Source organism: Paramormyrops kingsleyae, chromosome 7 (assembly GCF_048594095.1).
Source record: "Paramormyrops kingsleyae isolate MSU_618 chromosome 7, PKINGS_0.4, whole genome shotgun sequence".
Lineage (NCBI taxonomy): Eukaryota > Metazoa > Chordata > Actinopteri > Osteoglossiformes > Mormyridae > Paramormyrops > Paramormyrops kingsleyae.
The window spans coordinates 25,785,354-25,800,614 of NC_132803.1; the positions used below are offsets into that span (position 1 = coordinate 25,785,354).

The window sequence follows — 15,261 nt, forward strand, 5'->3', positions numbered from 1 at the left end:
ACCTGAATCTGTCGCAAACTTAAAATATAATTTAAGGGTTTTTAGCTCTAATTCCTAGACTTAGGAAATCCTAAGATTTCCTGCTCAGTTAAAGGTTTAACCAAAGAAGAGGTTAATGGAGCGTCACAGACAGTTTTTAACAAAAACTGCGTTTTACTAAAGCTGTCGGGATTACTCGATTAAAGTCCATTACTCGATTATTAAAAAGCACCGATTAAGATTTTCCCAGTGGATGACTCCGCAATATGGCAGAAGGAAGATGGTGCGTAGCAGATGAGGGTCAAAACGAAGAGCGAAAGCATCAGTTGTTGTGGAAGCACTTCACATTGAAAGTGAATGAAAATGCAGCACAAATGCAATGCAAAAACTGCATAGACTGCATAGAAACATTCAGGATTAACGGACTCGCTCAATAAAGAGAGGTTAGCCATAGCTAGGCAGCATGCAGCCTCTTCGGAGGAGCCAAGCCTGTCTTTGTCATCACTTTGACTTAAATTATTTCCTACGATTCTTGTTTGTCAAAATAATAACTGCTAAGTTTTAATGTTAGCCCCATTGCTTAGCCACATCATCTAGCATAATATGGTACGTAATCATTTTTGTGAACATATTATGCGTTTTTGGACTGAATGGTGCTGCCTTGCTAGCAGCAAGAATGAGAATGGTTAGGATTGTCTGTGAGAGCGCATGGAGAGCTCATGTAAAGTGCGGTAAACTTCAGAACGATTTATTTTACATATACTGGATAATGTGGAAGAGGAACCATAATTAAAATTGCGCAAATGTTTTGATACAACTTATTAGTGGTTTGAACCTGGCAGACAATGTGACAGTCGCACGTGCTGGAAATCCTACATTGAGAAAGGGCGGTGCAGTGGGTAGCACTATCACTGCACACCTCCACTTCGTGCGTGTGCAGTTTGCATGTTCACGTGGTGTGCGTGTGCAGTTTGCATGTTCACGTGGTGTGCGTGTGCAGTTTGCATGTTCACGTGGTGTGCGTGTGGGTTTTCAGCGGATTCTCCGGTTTCCTTCCACTGTCCATAATCATGCAACTTAAATGTGTGACTCAGAGTGCACCCTGCAATTAGTTGGTTGGTTGCTGTCTCATGCCTATTGCAGTGTGCATATTATATTATATTATATTATATACAGTACTGTGCGAAAGTCTTAGGCAGGCAAAGAAAATGATGTTTAGATTTTCCTCATGTTGGTGTAAAACTATGATATTATTCCCGTCAAAGTGTGTCAGCGTAGCCATTTCAGAACCTCTGCTAAAATCACCCCAGTATTTGCAGCGACCGTCCAGTGCAGCCATGTATTTTTTGACTTGGCCACTAGCACACCTCATACAGCTAGTCAATCTGTCACTGACTATTTAAACCAATTTATTTAATTCTTTAATTGAGCTGTTGGTGAAATTTAACAAAATCATGGAACGGCTGAGGTGCCCCTGAGGAGAGGTTTGGGAACTGAAGCGGTGTTCATCTAGCCATCCAACTAGATGTCAGTAACTTTTTAGAAAACAGAAGAAATTATTACTAGTTTTTATTGTGTTACTCTTAATTTGCACATGTTCTAATGTTAAATTGTGTTTTTTTGTTCTAAGCCAAAGTACACTTGCTACCCAGATAAACAGCTTTAAACATTTCTTTGGACTGCCTAAGACTTTTGCACAGTACTGTATATTACTGCATGATTGATATAATGGGCAGTGACAGAATAGGACGGTTGTATAGTTTTGAACAATTACGTAATTCTAAAAGGAACGTAAACGTGATATATGAAGTATAATGCAGCGACTTCTGCTTTGGACTTGCACTGGGATTCTTTCCAGTGGTGTAACTGCATTTATACACAGTATATATTCAGCAAAGCTTAATTAAGTTCCCTCCCACTATAAGAACATGCAGCAGAGGAATGGGTGACTCTCAGCTGCCCCGAGGCCGTGATGGAGTACAAGCCCGGCCATGGCCTGCAGTTCAGGGTGTCCCCTGCAACTTGCCATGTGTTCACTGGGGCTTGGCCCGGGTCCAGCTGCACCGAGGTCTTGATGGAGTATGAGCCCGGCCATGGATTGGCTATGGCCTGCGGTTTGGCCATAGTTCACAGCTTACTATGATTATTGACTTGTGTGGTTGGTCTATGGATATTCTCAGTTATATCTGTTTAGTAACTAGGAGCAAGTTGTTGTTATTAATTTAACTCGCATGTATGGGACAAGTATGGATGGATGGATGATTTATCATCTTGCATCAGAAGTGTAAAATTTCTTTAGTACATCGCCTGTTACCCTGGTGACTTAGAAATTGTCTCATAGAAGAATCAGCTAATAGCCGTTTAAAAATTGTTATAAATATACTGTTTTTTGATATAAAGTACATATGTTTTCTGTACCTGTTGATAGCACATTTCTTTTCCTAGTTACATTTTGTCCTGTGCTCTCCTCTCCTTGCCGGATAAATTTTCATCATTCAGCCTTAGGCAGGTTCCAGTGTAAATAGCTTAGGCCACAATGCAGCCTTGGATGGAGCAGGTGTAGGCTGCTAATGGTCTAGTGGGTGCTGTGTTTCGGATTGCTTCACAGGGTCTGTGTGCCCCTTAGTGTTAACAAGTGGCACTACATCTTGTTAGTGTTTGGCCGTAGTGTGATTTGATTAACTCCTTTCAGTGTGTTTCTTTCTTTATTTTTATTTAGTGCAGTGTTTCTCAACTCAGTCATCGGGGACCCCCAGACAGTCCATGTGTTTCCTCGTTTCTAGCTCCCAGTAGGGGGCAAGGAGGGACCAAAAATGTTGACTGTCTGGCAGGGAGCAGAAACCCTAGGCCATCTGTCAGGGTCCCCGTGGACCGGATTGAGAAACATTGCTTTAGTGTGTTTTAAATTAATTAGTTTGGCTTTATGGCTATTAATCCATGCAGCCAAATATCCCATTTTCCAGTTCTCCCTGGTTCCCATGCCAGATCAGGATAGGTGAAGACAAGATAGGTGAAGACAAGAGCACCATCCCTGTGGACGAGTGACACATCTAGAGGAGTGTGTTTTTCACTCAGTCCCACCCAGAGCCCGTAGGCTCATTGCTGTACACTAATGAGTGGCAAGGGAACCCAGCCATCTGGCCCGCCCAGTGGAACAGAGGCCAGTTTAGTGTTCTCCAAGCCTAATGCAGCACAGCAGGGATCGAGTCCGGACCGAACCTGGATCCCTGCGGTAGGGTCACACCTACCTTTGACCTCAGGAGGTTCAGTATATCATTATTAATATCAGACTGTTAGTGTTTGCTAATAGTCAAGGCTAAATTGCTTGGAGGATTCTGTGAAACACCTTCCTATACCCAGATCCTGGGGTGTATTAGATATTCTAGATTCCTTCGTCTCTTGCTGAGACATTGAATGAGACAAAGCAAGTAATTGTATATTAGCAAATAATTGGCTTGTTATGCAGGTTTGGGTTGTTAGCCCTTTAATGTTTAATTTCTGCCAGTCATAAGCTAGTGCCATATCTTGGCTGACGTATGATTATATGACAAACACAATGATCATAGGCTTTTTCTTCCTGTTTTTTGGGCAATTCACTGTAATTAAACAAGATGATATTTTGTCTGTGTAGGAAGATCCACGACTAAAGTATCCTGTGAATATGAGGACAAAGGCTACTCTGGATCCTGGTGATTTAGGTCCACTTCCTGTAAGTATGAAACGATTTATCTATTAGAATTTTCTAATTGTTTTCCCACAGTAGTGGTCATAACATTGAATTATGATGAATATGTCTAGTTGTTGTGTTTTGCCAGTAGGTTACACCCATCAGATATTGATCCCTCACATGAGGGTACCTAAAATGACCCTGGAATTTGTTTGTCTTGATGGGCATCGTTGTACATCTCTAAAGCTTAAATATTGCTTAAGCCTTAAATAGCCGTCCAGTCTTCAGCATGTGCCCTCTCTTATATTATGTTTGTAGTGATTATGAGTCTTCCTTATGTTTTATTTTGGAACAAATTCATTTAAAGGAAATCTGTAATACATCTGTGCAGCAGCTTAACCAGGTTTGAATCGAAAGCGTCCTTTAAGATATCTTTGCCTGATTTCATGTACTGGAACAGGTCCGTGTGGAGTTTTGTAACTGAAATATCACATAAAGAAGCCGGCTTTGCAGAGCGGCCATACAGTTATGAGAGTCGCTCTGCTTCATCACCCCCTGCTTTACCAACCAAGTTTGCTTCATGTTTTCGCCAGAGTTTAACTTGAGAGCACGGCAGTCATGCCATGGTGTAGATCATGCCTCTGAAAGGGATTTAAGAGGCGACTTCACTGAAATTGACTTTGTATGGTTTTGGACACTTTGGCACGAAAAAAAATAAGTGCTTGTGATGAGGCAGAGTGGAGATGTTTCACGGGCTGGTGGTGTGTTTTTCTGTTTCCCTCCATGGCGTGGGACATCTTGTGTGCCGTGTCTTTTGGCAGAACCTGCTAGAGGAGGTTGGTGCTGAATGCAAGTGCAGATCACCCCCCCCCCCCCCAACCCTACCCGTTTGGCTGCAGTCTGCACTCATAACTAGCATGGACTGTGTCTCATTGTCCTCTTTTTTTCTATACAATCCCCCTCCCTCCCTGAGCCCTCTCAGAGCTGCACACAGCCTTCACTGCACAGGCATTTAGGCATCAGACAGCTAAACTGGCCCACGTGCGTGTGAAATTTAAAAAATCCATGTTGTACCCCTGCTCTGGGGCGATTTTCTGCTGCAGAAGAGTGAACACGCCTTATTGTCAGCTGCATGCGAGTGGATCCTCTTAAAGAGCATTGCCTTTCGTGGAATGGACTTTCATCTGTGGGCCCGTGCAGTTTAGTTATTTTTAAATTTTTTTATCTTTAATTAATGGGAAAAAAGTAAAAGGAACATCCTGAAGCCCAGGGATGGGGGAGGGGGCTGGCCTTAAACTAACCTTCTTCCTTATTGGATTGTGACCTGGTCTGTGGCTTCTGTCACTGTTTCACTGTATATGTTTGCTTCCATATCAGGTGATTTCGGAGTATGTTCCCTCTCTTATTCTCCCTCTCTCTCCCTCTCTTTCTCTGTAGCCTGGCTGGGAGGAGCGTGTTCATACAGATGGAAGGACGTTTTACATTGACCACAGTAAGGCTGCATTACGTCATTCCTGCTGATCGTTTGCTTGTGTTGTGTGTTTAGCTGAGCTTCTCACCAGCTAAGACACAGAGGCCGCACTTCCGGCAAATGGCCGGAGTACAGGCTACAGGCCTCTACCCTCTAATGTTTCTGCTCCTCCTGTTTTTAAATGGGACTCCTTAGCTCAGTTTTCAGATTTGTGTCTGTGTGGAGTTTGCAGGTTTTCCCCACGTCATGCTATTTTCCTCAGGGTGCTCCAGTATCTTCCAAAGGCTTACTAGTACAATAGATATTTGATGTCTCTGAATTGACCATTATTTAGTGTCTGTCTTTCTTTCGTTCTTTCTTTCGTTTGTTCCTTCTTTCGTTCTTTCTTATGATGGACCAGCATCCTGTCCAGAGTGTACCCCAGCCTTTTGCCCAGTACTGCATGGATTAATAAACTACAATTTTTAAATTAAATTCAACCCTCTGCCTTCACATGTATGCAGTTCTGTTGTATTCTGTCTTCCTATGAACGTTACATTTTCTAGGTCTGTATATAGGTGCTAATGAGATCTTTAAACTAGAAACTTCCTGTTTTTATGTTAACCCCAAGGTTTACTTTGTCATTATTAGACTCTAAAAACACACAATGGGAAGACCCTCGGCTACAAAATCCTGCCATCACTGGACCTGTACGTACTTTCCTGTCCAATCACCAATGATTGTAGCATTTGTTTGGCTTTTTTTTTTAATTGTTTTCTTGTGTGTTTTTTTAGGCTGTGCCATACTCCAGAGAATTCAAGCAGAAGTATGACTATTTCAGGAAGAAATTAAAGAAACCAGTAAGCTAGGATTTCAAAATAATTTTTCCATTTTGACAAGCTCATTTGTATAATTGTGTGTGTAAAAGCCACAGAAGAAATACTAATGAAATACACACACACACACACAGGTGGCCCTGGTAAGGACTTGCTGTTTCTCGATTTCTTGTCTCAGGCGGACATTCCCAACAGGTTTGAGATGAAGCTGCACAGAAACAACATCTTTGAGGAATCGTACCGTCGCATCATGTCCCTTAAAAGGCCGGACATCCTCAAAGCTCGGCTGTGGATCGAGTTTGAATCAGAAAAGGGGCTGGACTATGGGGGTGTGGCCCGTGAGTGGTTCTTCTTACTCTCCAAGGAGATGTTCAACCCCTACTACGGTCTTTTTGAATACTCAGCCACGTGAGTAAATGTGCGGCTTATTGGGTGGGGAGAGGGATGTTTGCCACCAGTGCCAGCATTCATCTACCAAACACATAAAAAATTCCTTTGAATTTAGCTTAATTTGTCAGCACATAGGTTCTAATCACACCATGCGCAGCTTTAAATGTGAATTTGCTTCTGGTTTTTTACGTTGCAAATGTTTGTCATTTCATATAAATGCTTGGGTAGGGGGGCATCATGGTAGAACAATATTACAGGGTACCCATTTCTTAAGAAAACATGTAAAACAATTTAAAACATTTTTTGAAAACCAGCAGAGGTAATATCTAAAATGAGGGCTGTGTTGTATGAATAAGCACGTGGGCAAATTTTCAGTATGTAAAAATGAGAAATGGAAAAATAGTTTAACGTTCAACTCTGTGTCATTTTATCATATCCCATGTGGTCTTTTGAGCTTAATAATCAAATTATTCTGCAAATAAAGAAAAAAGGGATTAGTATAATAGTCATTTTATTCATGCTCAGACTTCATAAGCTGCTCTACAGTGATTATGAGCCCCAGTTGTGAATAGGGATTTCTCCACTTTGCCGCTGCTCTTCTGGCTGCTGTTTGTAGCACCCTGCCGGCATGTGGAGAATAGTCAGGTGATGATGAGACGTGAAACTGTAAAATGATGCACCACCCAACCCTGATACTAAACTGAGAAGCACAAACTGCGGAACTAGTTTACTAAGTAGAGTTTTTGTTACATTAGCCTGAAGCTAACCGATTGAAATATATTCTGCGTTGGTATATTCTTCACGTTAGAGTCCACGTTCATGCCATTCTTGTTTTTCCTGCCAGAGATAACTACACGCTGCAGATTAACCCCAATTCTGGGCTCTGTAATGAAGATCACCTCTCCTACTTCAAGTTCATCGGCCGTGTGGCTGGGATGGCGGTGTTCCACGGGAAGCTGCTGGATGGTATGCTCTGCCGCCCCCTGCTGGCCCTGCGACCTCCTGCTGGCTCTGCAGCCGGCGGCTCTCTGAGCAGCTGTTCTGTTTTTTTTGACCCCTGTGCGATAATGCGCGCTCATTATAGTATTAACCTGCGGGCTCTTCCTCCCACAGCGGCGTTCTGTTCTTGCCAGCTAGTGATTTTACACTCTGTTTTTTTTAATGTGGTGACTTTTTGTGCTTTTTAAAAAAAAAAATTTAAAATTTATACAATTGGTTGTTTTTTGTATAACATGATCTTATATACCAGTGGGCTCCTTCATGAATATTTTTATCTATTAATATTATTTTATTAAGGTTTCTTCATCAGACCCTTCTATAAGATGATGCTTGGCAAGCAGATTTCGCTGAAGGACATGGAATCAGTGGTAAGATATGCTTTAGTTCACGTGTATGCATTTAGTACATGCAGTGTCTTACTGTGACTGTGCAGACCACTAGGTAAATATTCTCTTTCTCACAGTAAGGCTGTAATCGTCTATCTCGATTTTCGTGCCTTGCGAGAATTAGAGTCCTCTTGCAGCAGTAGCCATATAAAGGAACACAGGTGATATCGAACAACGTTCTGTGTTAATTGTCACATGATGTGTCTTAGTGAAGCTGGCACACCCCCCCAAACATACTATGTCTTTAAATTCTGGGAACTACTGCAACATTCTCCAGTTACTTATTCAGAAACTGAACAGGTTGTCAAAGAAAAATCTTGCTGCTTTTGTGTTTTCAAATTAGTCAACTTATGTATTTATTCAAGGTTGCTCCACAACAGTGGATAACATACTGGTTAAGAACTCAAAGGTTAATAGTTAGCAATTCCAGTTATACACTTTATGAACAAAAGTAGTCAAGTTCTTCCACACCAAACTCACCCAACCATGTCTTTATGGACCTTGCTTTGTGCACTGGGGCACAGTCATGCTGGAACAGAGAAGGGCCTTCCCCAAACTGTTCCCATGAAGTTGGAAGCATAGGGTTGTCCAAAATGTCTTGGTGTGCTGAAGCATTAAGAGATCCCTTCACTAAAGGGCCTAGCCCTGATAAACAGCCCCATGCCATTATCCCTCCTCTACAGAACTTTACAGTTGGCAAAATGCAGTCAGGCAGGTAAACATTCTCCTAGCATCTACCAAACCCAGACTTGTACAGTACATCAGACTGCCAGACAGAGAAGCGTGGCTTTTGTGCTGCGATTAATGCCAGAGCAAGTTTGGAACTCTGCAGTTATTGATTCAACAGAGCATTAGTGACTTTTACGCACTATACACTAAGAACTCGGCGACCCCACTCTGTTACTTTACGTGGTCTGCCACTTCAAGGCTGAGTTTCTGTTCTTAAGTGCTTCCACTTACAATTGAATGGGGAATATGTAGCAGGGAAGAAATTTCACAAACTGACTTATTGCAAAGGTGGCATCCTATGACAGTATCATGCTTGAGCTCTTCAGAATGACCCATTATTTCTGAAATGTTTGTAAATGTTACTGCATGCCTAGGTGCTTGAATTTATTCACCCATGGTAATGGGTCTGAATGAATCGCCGGAATTCAGTGATTAAAAGGTGTATTCTAATACTTTTGTCCAATCAGTCTGTCTCATACACATACATAACGGGAGATTCTGGTTTAATCATTTTTATTGCAGTTGTTCTTATTGTTGCTATCTATTATTATTGCTTCTATCTTTTGCTGTCTCGGTTGCAGCAATTCATTGAATCCATTGTTCAAGCTCTGTAATTTGTAGCTTAGGTTTTTGTTTTTGCATTTTGAAAATCTGTATATCAGGCAGTACGTTATTGTTAGATTATAGCTCAGTTACTAAGGCTTCATTCATCGTGTATTGAGGGCAGTGTGTGGCTCTCTGGGTTAGGGTCAGAAGTTTGCCAGTTCTGTGTTAAATAATCAATCAAATGAAATATAAACATCTTTTTCTTTATCTTTTTAAATGAAAATCATCAGCTGTTTTTATAGAAATTATTTGGAATGCAGTTACCATGTATTTCAGTCTTTGAGGTTAACTTTGTGTTTTTCTACCTTTTTCTATGTAGGATAGTGAATACTACAACTCATTAAAATGGATTTTGGAGAATGACCCCACGGAATTGGACCTGCGGTTTTGCATTGATGAGGAGAACTTTGGTCAGGTAACACATCCATCTTTGAATGGTACATAAACTGAAGCAAAATATATGTATTCAGATCAGTTATTACACAGACATAACCTTTAAATTTTATAGAATAAGTAATGCAAGAGTTATTTGTGGTCATTATAAAATAATACCAGTAGTATTCACTTTAACAAACATAACACATTATATTTAAGAAAAACTAGCTGAAATATAGCAGAAGACATTTTTTTTTCCCTGATACTTGATGTTCACAGAAGGGAGACCATATCGTGATAAGACCGGTCTCATTACAGACGCTTTCCTGGTCATTTTTAATATGCATTATTTGTAAGCTTGTGTAACACAAGTAAGAGATACTATTTAGAAATGCATTTCGGCTGCAGTCCTGCTGGCCTGTTATATTCAGGCAGCTCTAATTACCCATACATAATCAAAATGTTATATCTTTAGTTTTATGTGTCAGTATTAATGAGGATGCATATGGCTTTGTTGTGTATTTCCTCTAGACATATCAGGTGGATCTGAAACCCAGCGGATCAGAGATGGTTGTCACAAATGACAACAAAAAGGAATATATAGAGTAAGTAAATATTTTATTGATGAGCCATGTACTGCAGCAAGTGTTGTATCAATTGTAAAGTTTTAATATTGTTTAAAGGTTTCTTAGGGTATGTTTTAACTTTGTTTCTTATTGTTTCACAGTCTTGTTATTCAGTGGAGGTTTGTAAACAGGGTCCAGAAACAAATGAATGCATTTTTGGAGGTAATGACATACTTCATTTAAATTGTTGTTCAAGTCTGACCACTTGGTGGCAGAAGTATATTAAGAGTAGTTTGCAGGTCTGCTTGATTTGTGAATAGGTCTGTTTGCTGGGAAAGAAGTAATTTTTCAGACCCTAATGTGGAGTGAATATGCCAAATAGGTAACAGGTATTACTGACAAATTTACAGAAATTGTTTCAGAATTGTCTTTGGACCTGTATTCTGTTTTTGCCCACAGGGATTCACAGAACTCATCCTTATTGACCTGATTAAGATATTTGATGAAAATGAGCTGGAGGTATTGTTAATTACCACACTAATTTTAGTTACTTGTTCATTTCTTTCTTTAGTTTCATTCTTAACCCAAGCTGTGATTTGTTACATTTACAATGAGACATTTATTGGTCATGCATGACATTTGACTTTCCTTTTTGCAAAGTTAAATGCATTGCTGTCTAATGCAATGATAATATTACCGCAATGGCTTACTTCATCGTTGAATTAACTTAGCTGAACAAAAATGAACTTTCCATAAATTCATAATCTCAGATATTATTCTGAATATATCTTGATGTATCCTGCACCTTTTCCCTCAGCTGCTGATGTGTGGCCTTGGCGATGTGGATGTTAATGACTGGAGACAGCATACTATTTACAAGAATGGATACTGCCCAAATCACCCTGTCATCCAGTGGTACTGGAAGGTAAGTTTTTGATTCAGAATATCCCGTTCTCAGTTGTCTGAAATCACTGTGTGTACATGAGTAACATTTTTTTCCCCCATAATGAAATCTCAGATGTATTTTGTAGTGGCTTAATGTTTGCGGTGACAGGCATATTGAAGAAAAAATAATAGTTGCGCCTAAATTTATCTATTTTTGGTGCTGCACAGATTTCTGGGAAGCAGTGTTTTGTTTCTAAATAAAAAATGCTTGGTGTGGAAAAGTATCTGAAGTATTTCTGAATTTAGTCGTTTTTCCTCATCTACACTAATTATGACCTTGTTTGGGTGGTTTGTTCTGTACACTTTGTGAGAAGCTGATTGAGATCAAAGTCTGTTTGATGTATCTGGTATGTTTACTCAGATGAAAGAGTTGAAGAGGTGACACTGGCCTTGGTTATCAGTAACTGTCAGTCTGAGCGCTCTTTCAGTACACATTACACATGGTTACATTTCACTTAAAATAACTGCCATATGTTCTATAATTGTACCATTATTTAAAAAAAAAAAAATCTAAACTTAAGATATTACTTTTTATCTCTCTTTAAATTAAATGTTATGAAACGTTTTTTCTTTATTTTATATTACACCATATCTCCTTGATATCTTTAGACAGAAATGTAATTATATTTTAGTGAAACCTTTACAGGGAATTTCTTATATTTGAGTTAATTATAATCTGTAAGCAATGAGTTGTGGCCAGAGTGAATTCTAAACGCAGCCATGTACCGCTTCACAAAAAGTTAATCTTGGAGTTTCTGCCAGTTTTGCTGTAATCGTTGGAATAATAATTAACTGGAAGTGCATACAAGTTTACAGAGTTATGGTAGTTATGGTGAAACAATTGAATCTTCTAGCACTAGTACATTATAAATCGCATGTATTCTGTAAGATGTGTGCTTTTTGCCTGTCTTTTTCTCTTTATGACATTTCATCTTAGACCAGAGCTAGTCAAATCATGGTCCTCAAGGGCAGAGCACTGCTGATTTTCCAGTCTTCCTTTACCTGTGAGCAGGTGTGAAGCCTCTGTGGCCAATCAGAATCAGTAACTATTAAACTGACTACCTGGGAGAACTGAAAACAAGGCCTGGATTTGGAATCAAATTTGGATTTGAAGAGCCCTGTCGTGGGCTATTGGGTGAACATCTTCATTTACGAACATCTTCCTTTTTAATCCCTGTTGTGTCTCCGCAGGCTGTCTTGCTGATGGATGCAGAGAAGAGGATTCGTCTGCTTCAGTTTGTCACCGGGACTTCTCGTGTCCCCATGAACGGCTTTGCTGAACTATATGGTAAGAGGGCGGAAATAGTTGCGCTTTTATATTCTAGATTTATATCTATGTCTAGTATCTGTCTGCTCTTTGACATTTGATTTTTATATTATCTGGAACTGGTTTGTAGAGAGAAGGGAAAAAATATGTGATGTACGAACATTTGATAGGAAAATCCGTCAGTGTTTTTTATTCATATTGGCAGTGCCACTGTATTGTAAAATCCCTCTTATTTGATCAGTGTTTAATTTTTCCCAGGATCCAACGGACCACAGCTGTTTACCATTGAGCAATGGGGAACACCTGACAAGCTCCCTCGAGCTCATACCTGGTATCTATAGACTCAGCCGTTTGTTATTTTCAGGCACATTTCTATTTTTATTTTGCATATTAGAAGGGAACATAATTAAATATACCATCTTGGATTGTATTAAACACAGTGTGATAAACCACTATTAAAACCAGATTATTTTACTTGATTTTAATACAGATATTCAGATGTGGCTGTTCTGCCCTTTTTAATTTAGCTACGCAAGTTATCAAATGATCCCCGTGTGAAAAATACTTGGTGTGTGTTTTTACAGCTTCAATCGACTGGACCTGCCTGCCTACGAGTCCTTCGACGACCTGCGGGAGAAACTCCTGATGGCTGTGGAAAACGCGCAGGGCTTTGAGGGTGTTGACTAGATGTAGACCACAGACAAGCTGCAATTTCTTTGCAGGTCACAGCAGCCATAGATATGTTGGTATATACTAGAGTATGTATACATATGTGTTGCTGTGGACCTTAGGACATCTGTATAGCGAATTAATTCCATGACCCCGGTTGTTTTTGCCTGTTTAGAGCCTTGGAAAGCTGAAGGAGCACAAATTGACACATTTATTTTTATTTATTGTTTTTTTTTTAATTAGTATGACACAGAGAGGCTTTCTGATTAATTTAAATTACTCTTATCTCATATTAGTATGCAGTTGGTACTGTGTCTTTTTTACATTTTTCACTCACTTCAATGCATGAACAATAACCACTTTTACAAAATGTTAATTGCAGCACCATTCATCTTAGGAACAACAGCCAAACACGGATTATCATCGGCATATTCATTTACATGTTATTTTGAATATTTCCTTCCTCATACTATTTTTAGCAATTATTTTTTAACTTTCTTTTCAAGTCAAGGAAAAAAAAACATGTTCATAATCATTTTTAGATTTGTAATTATTATTATTATTATTATTATTATTATTATTATTATTATTATTATTATTATTATGCTCCACAAAGTGTATTTGTACTGTAAAGTGTTCTGTATTTTACACACTGTGTCCAAGACTCCAAATCATGGAAAATAAGGACACATATCTTTATTGAAAATAAATTGGTTATTGAAGTGCTATGTAAACAGCCTGAAAATGTACCTTGTATATGCAAGCAATTAAAGGTTATATTTCTTTATTGGTTAAAAAACCCCCGACAGAAGGTAAGCATGTCAAATTGCATTTGTGGAAAGGCTTCGTGTGGAATGTGTTGTTTAAATATGCTTATCCCTGTTTCTGATGCGCCCTATTAAGTTCTTAAAACGTTTTCGTCACTTTTATGTAAGTAGTAAATTTTAAACAAGTATTAATTAACAATACAAAAATGAAACTGTGCAGGAAAGCTGTGATTGTTACCATTTTAGCAGCACGTTCTTATAGGTGGAAATCTCTCTCTTTTTGCCTTTTTGTAACAACACTGAACCCAAAGGGCACTTTATCACACTAAGGTCATGTTGCCTGTCTTTATTATTTTTGTTTATCTGGGTGCAAAAAAGTGTGTGCGTGTGTGTGTGTGCGTGTGTGTACGAGTGTGTATGTGTGTGCGTGCACGGGTGCACATGCATGCGTGCTTGTTTGCTTGTGTGTATGTGTGTATATATCTGGCTGCTGATGTATAAACTCACAGACTCACTGACGTGGAGCTAAGCCTTCCCACTGTATTAACTTTACTTATCATGTGAACTTGACTGAGGATCTGATGTTTTTAGGATGGAATGGGCTTCTAAAGATACTTCACACAAAAGTGATAGAACAAGTGAAATTAAACTGTAATACTAAACATAAGGATTGTTTCTTCATTGCGCTTAAGTGAATGTTGGTATTTGTGCCTGTGATTCCACCACTGGTGCTTCAACCTTTTGCCTCAAATCTGGAAAGTTTTTTGTTTGTTTGACCCCTTTAACAATGTACTATAGTTTTGATTACTGTGGTTCTTCCGAATAACAGCCATGAAAACTTAACAGTCAAGAGCATGATGTAAAATAAAGATATCAACAAAGTCAATTTTTTGATCAACTGCCTTTTAATGATTATTGCTTTAATATATTCATCAGTTTGCATAGGAATAAACAGTTTAGTAAAGGACTAGGATTCATGTAAGAATCAATGTTTTTATGGTTTCCTCTTAACAGTAATTCACTTTAGGAAAATTCCACACATCCTATTATTCCTTTATTATTCTCTCAGGGTCGATGACAGTGCTATCATGACAGTACACTGTTAACTTATTACAGGTTTTTGACTTAAAAAGATTATTAAAATATTTATAGTGAATCACTAAATGCAGTGTAATTCTTATTGTAAGTAATTTTGAATATATAGAAAAGAAAAAATAGAACATGTATTGGGCAAGTTACATATGAGAAATTTGACAAGGCAAATTGTTATAGTTAAGCTACAAGAAGTGACCGAAAAGCTGTAAGAGGATTGGACTGCTGGATGGGTCATATTGACCACCTGACATGTGACCTCAACTGTCGTTCCTGGCTGTTCTGCTCCAATGTAGCCAACAGAACACTGGAGTTTAGGAAGTGAACTCTTGTCTAGTGTTGCGCAGTACTCGATGCCTTACACAAGATGAACTGTGCCCTTGTAGGGATCACAATAATCAAACAGACACTTACCCGCAGGTAGGGAGTGTTTCTGCTGGGTCTGTCACTTTATCATTTAAAAAAAATTTTTTTTTTTGTTTAATAAATACAATCAATTATTATTTGAAATGGTGCATTGGTATGGGAGATATACAGA

At 39.1% G+C, this 15,261-nt stretch overlaps 1 protein-coding gene across 9 annotated transcripts in view; it reads left to right on the top strand.

Annotated features, from left to right (window-relative positions):
• The window catches only part of nedd4l (NEDD4 like E3 ubiquitin protein ligase), a 64,471-nt gene extending 49,954 nt beyond the window's left edge, over positions 1–14,517 (top strand). For 7 of the 9 annotated variants that reach the window (XM_023828720.2, XM_023828721.2, XM_023828712.2 and 4 more), the window contains 16 exons: positions 3,611–3,688; positions 4,468–4,482; positions 5,084–5,138; positions 5,748–5,806; positions 5,891–5,956; positions 6,111–6,340; positions 7,167–7,288; positions 7,619–7,689; positions 9,362–9,457; positions 9,949–10,022; positions 10,145–10,205; positions 10,443–10,502; positions 10,801–10,908; positions 12,120–12,216; positions 12,454–12,526; positions 12,780–14,517. In XM_023828720.2, the coding sequence (XP_023684488.1) occupies positions 3,611–3,688; positions 4,468–4,482; positions 5,084–5,138; positions 5,748–5,806; positions 5,891–5,956; positions 6,111–6,340; positions 7,167–7,288; positions 7,619–7,689; positions 9,362–9,457; positions 9,949–10,022; positions 10,145–10,205; positions 10,443–10,502; positions 10,801–10,908; positions 12,120–12,216; positions 12,454–12,526; positions 12,780–12,882 (1,368 nt within the window). In that variant the 3' untranslated portion in view covers positions 12,883–14,517. The remainder of the gene's footprint in view (positions 1–3,610; positions 3,689–4,467; positions 4,483–5,083; positions 5,139–5,747; positions 5,807–5,890; positions 5,957–6,110; positions 6,341–7,166; positions 7,289–7,618; positions 7,690–9,361; positions 9,458–9,948; positions 10,023–10,144; positions 10,206–10,442; positions 10,503–10,800; positions 10,909–12,119; positions 12,217–12,453; positions 12,527–12,779) is intronic. The other 2 variants (XM_023828722.2, XM_023828715.2) reach the window with 1 other exon arrangement.
• Positions 14,518–15,261: the final 744 nt, after the last annotated feature.